This window comes from Mandrillus leucophaeus, unplaced genomic scaffold (genome assembly GCF_000951045.1).
Source record: "Mandrillus leucophaeus isolate KB7577 unplaced genomic scaffold, Mleu.le_1.0 Scaffold288, whole genome shotgun sequence".
NCBI lineage: Eukaryota > Metazoa > Chordata > Mammalia > Primates > Cercopithecidae > Mandrillus > Mandrillus leucophaeus.
In genome coordinates, this window is record NW_012103009.1 from 736,471 (window position 1) to 739,770 (window position 3,300).

The 3,300-nt window shown below is 48.3% G+C and overlaps 1 protein-coding gene across 1 annotated transcript in view; it reads right to left on the reverse strand.

Moving 5' to 3' along the window:
• The window catches only part of MOV10L1 (Mov10 RISC complex RNA helicase like 1), a 78,013-nt gene that overhangs the window by 2,056 nt on the left and 72,657 nt on the right, over positions 1-3,300 (reverse strand). The window contains exon 20 of the mRNA XM_011985608.1: positions 1,463-1,612. Coding sequence (XP_011840998.1) covers positions 1,463-1,612 — 150 coding nt within the window. The remainder of the gene's footprint in view (positions 1-1,462; positions 1,613-3,300) is intronic.

Consider the following 3,300-nt stretch of genomic DNA (forward strand, 5'->3'; position numbering starts at 1 on the left):
TAGAGACGGGGTTTCACCATGTTAGCCAGGATGGTCTCGATCTCCTGACCTCGTGATCCGCCCGTCTCAGCCTCCCAAAGTGCTGGGATTACGGGCTTGAGCCACCGCGCCCGGCCTTTTTTTTTTTTGAGACGGAGTCTTATTGTCACCCAGGCTGGAGTGCAGTGGCGTGATCTCGGTTCACTGCAACCTCCACCTCCTTGGTTCAAGCAATTCTCCTGCCTCAGCCTCCTGAGTAGCTGGGATTACGGGCGCCTGCCACCACACCCGGCTAATTTTTTGTATTTTTTAATAGAGACAGGGTTTCACCATGTTGGCCTGGCTGGTCTTGAACTCCTGACCTTGTGATCCACCTACCTCAGCCTCCCTAAGTGTTGGGATTACAGGCCTGAGCCACCGCCCCCAGCCTGTACATATCCATTTCTTTACACATCACAGCGTGAACCAAATATTGGCCAATGTGCAACACTGTTTTTTAATTCTTTATTGTTTTCTTCCAATCTGAATTGATTAGAAGACAAATTCCAGTTTTAGTTAAACTGGGGACGGGGGATAATGCTTATTAGGAAAGCCAAGTTTCAAGTGGAAAATCCTCCCTCCCCACAAGCACACATCAAGGATGGAGGAAGTCCTTCAGGAGAAATGAGATGCGTGCCTGCTGCTTAGAGCTGAGGTGTGTGTCTCAGCAGGACGGCACCTACAAGCTGAGGTTGACACCAGGACACTGGCTGTGTGATGTCTGGCAACTTACTTGTCTCTACAAGCCTTCATTACTCTGTACCTCTGGGAGAGCTAAGCACTCACCTCTTGAGGCCCCGAGGTCAGACAAAAGGAAACATAACACCTGTGAAGGGCCCTGCGGTGGACACGCCCGTGGTACAGCTGATCTGTTACTGTGACGGCCTAGGGGACCCACCTTTTCTTCTGCATTTTGGGGGTTCTTTCCAAGCTCTGCTTGGTGGTGTGAACGCCACAGGGACACATACTTCATGAAAGTGTTCGGTATGGGAGCCACCCGCGTCCCCACCAGAGCTCCAGGGCCACTGTGAACGTGTGGAAATGCTTCCTGGGACCAGTCCCTGGGCCTCCGGGGCCACTAACTCCCCTATAATCACACCGCAGTCACAGGAAATGAGAAGTGTCCCATTCAAATATAACCAAAGTCGCCCCCTTTGAGAAATATTGGGTTAGAGCTGGGGGCTGGCAAATGTTTTCCCAAAGGGCCAAATATCAAGGGACATATAAATGTAACCATTTAGAAATGTAAAAACTGTTCTAGGCTCCGGCCATAGAAAAGCCTGGAACTGGTGCGTGGATGGCAGCCGGCTGACCTCTCGTGCTGAATGACATTCAAGTGTGGTTCTGCTCCTTTAAAAACCTGCTGCTGCTCAAAGGAGCTTGTTTCTGCCTCTGTGGGGCTGCAGGGACCTCACAGAGCCAGGCGTGCCTGGGCAGGGCGTACCTGCTTCCGGTAGGGCGTGATGACGCCAATGTCGCTGGCAGACACCTGACTGGAGATACTCTGGGCCAGGAGGCAGCAGTAGCGCAGGACCTGGACGGCCTCGGCCGGGTTGAACCACGATGGGCTTTTTCCCTCCCGTGCCTCGCTGCCCTGGGTTGATGAAGAGGGAAAACCTCCTTCACTCCATGAATATTCGCCAGAAGGCTGCAATCCAGGAGCTGAAGTTGGTGCTGGGAATACACACTGAATATGACAGAACGAATCCCTGCTCTCACACACAACTTACATGGGAGCGGGGCAGACGGCACATGTTAAATGATGATGACATGGCTCACAGCCATGCGAAACGCTGCAGAGGAGGATGGTCACACGGGTCCACCACTTGGGTCTGAGCCCCAGAGTGGAGGGCTGGCTGGCTCATCTTCTTCTTCTTTTTTTTTTGATATTAGACCTTTGACATAGCTACTGTTCATCTTGAAAATACTCTTCCTTAGAAAACATTGATGAGATATACTGACATAAAAGACAGACATATAGATCAACAGGGTAGAATGGAGAACCTAGAAATAAACCCTTGCGTATACGGCCTATGGCCAGATGACTTTTGACAAGGGTGCCAGGACAGTTTTTCAACCAATGCTGCTGGAAACACTAGAGAGCCACATGAAAAGGATGAAGACGGACCCTCACCTGACACCACCTGGAAATGTAAACTCAAAAGTAGATGGAAGATCTAAACCTAAGACCTAAATCCATAAAATTCTTGAAGGAAAACAGGGAAAAAACCCCACAACACTGGGTTTGGCAATGATTTCTTGGATACGACACCAAAGCCACTGGCAATAACTAAAAGGGATACACTGGACTACATCCAAATGGAAAATGTCTGGGCATCAAAGGATGCAATCAACAATGTGAAAAGATAATCTGCGGAGGGGGAGAAAACCTTTGCAAATAGTATAGAAGAAATTAATATCCAAAACTATAAGGAAGTCTTAAACTCACTGACAAAAGGCGACCCAATTAAATATGGGCGAAGGACCTGAATTCTCCAAAGGAGACATACAAATGGCCAACAGGTGCATGAAAAGCTGCTCAAGGTCACAAATCGTTGAGGAAATGCAAATCAAAACTACAGTGAGCTATACCTCACTCCCACTAAGATGGCTACTATAAAACAATCCAGAAAATAAGTAGTGGTGAGGACGTGGGGAAACGAACCCTGTGGCACTGTTGGTGGGGTGTGGAATGCTGCAGTTACTGTGGAAAGCAAGATGATGGTTTCTCAAAAAATTAAGACTAGAATTACCAACAATTCCACTTCTGGGTATATACCCATGAGGACTGAAAGCAGGGTCTCAAATAGATATTTGTACACCTGTTATAGCAGCACTACTCACAACAGTCAAATATCTGCAGCCCAAGTGTCCACTGATAGATGAACTGATAAGCCAAGTGTGGTGTATACACACAATACAATGTTACTCAGCCCCCAAAAGGGAGGAAATTCTAACACACACTACAACATGGATGAACCTCGAGGACAGGATGCTCAGTGCAATAAGCCAGTCACAGGACAAACACTCCATGATTAATTCCACTTATATGAAGTACCTAGAACAGCTGAATTCATACAGTCAGAAAGTAGAATGGTGGCTACTAGGGGCTGCAGGGAAGAAAGTTACTGTTTCATGGGTACAGAATTTTTTTTTTTTTTTTGAGACGGAATCTCGCTCTGTTGCCCAGGCTGGAGTGCAGTGGTGCTATCTTGGCTCACTGCAAGCTCTGCCTCCCGGGTTCACGCCATTCTCCTGCCTCAGCCTCCCGAGTAGCTGGGA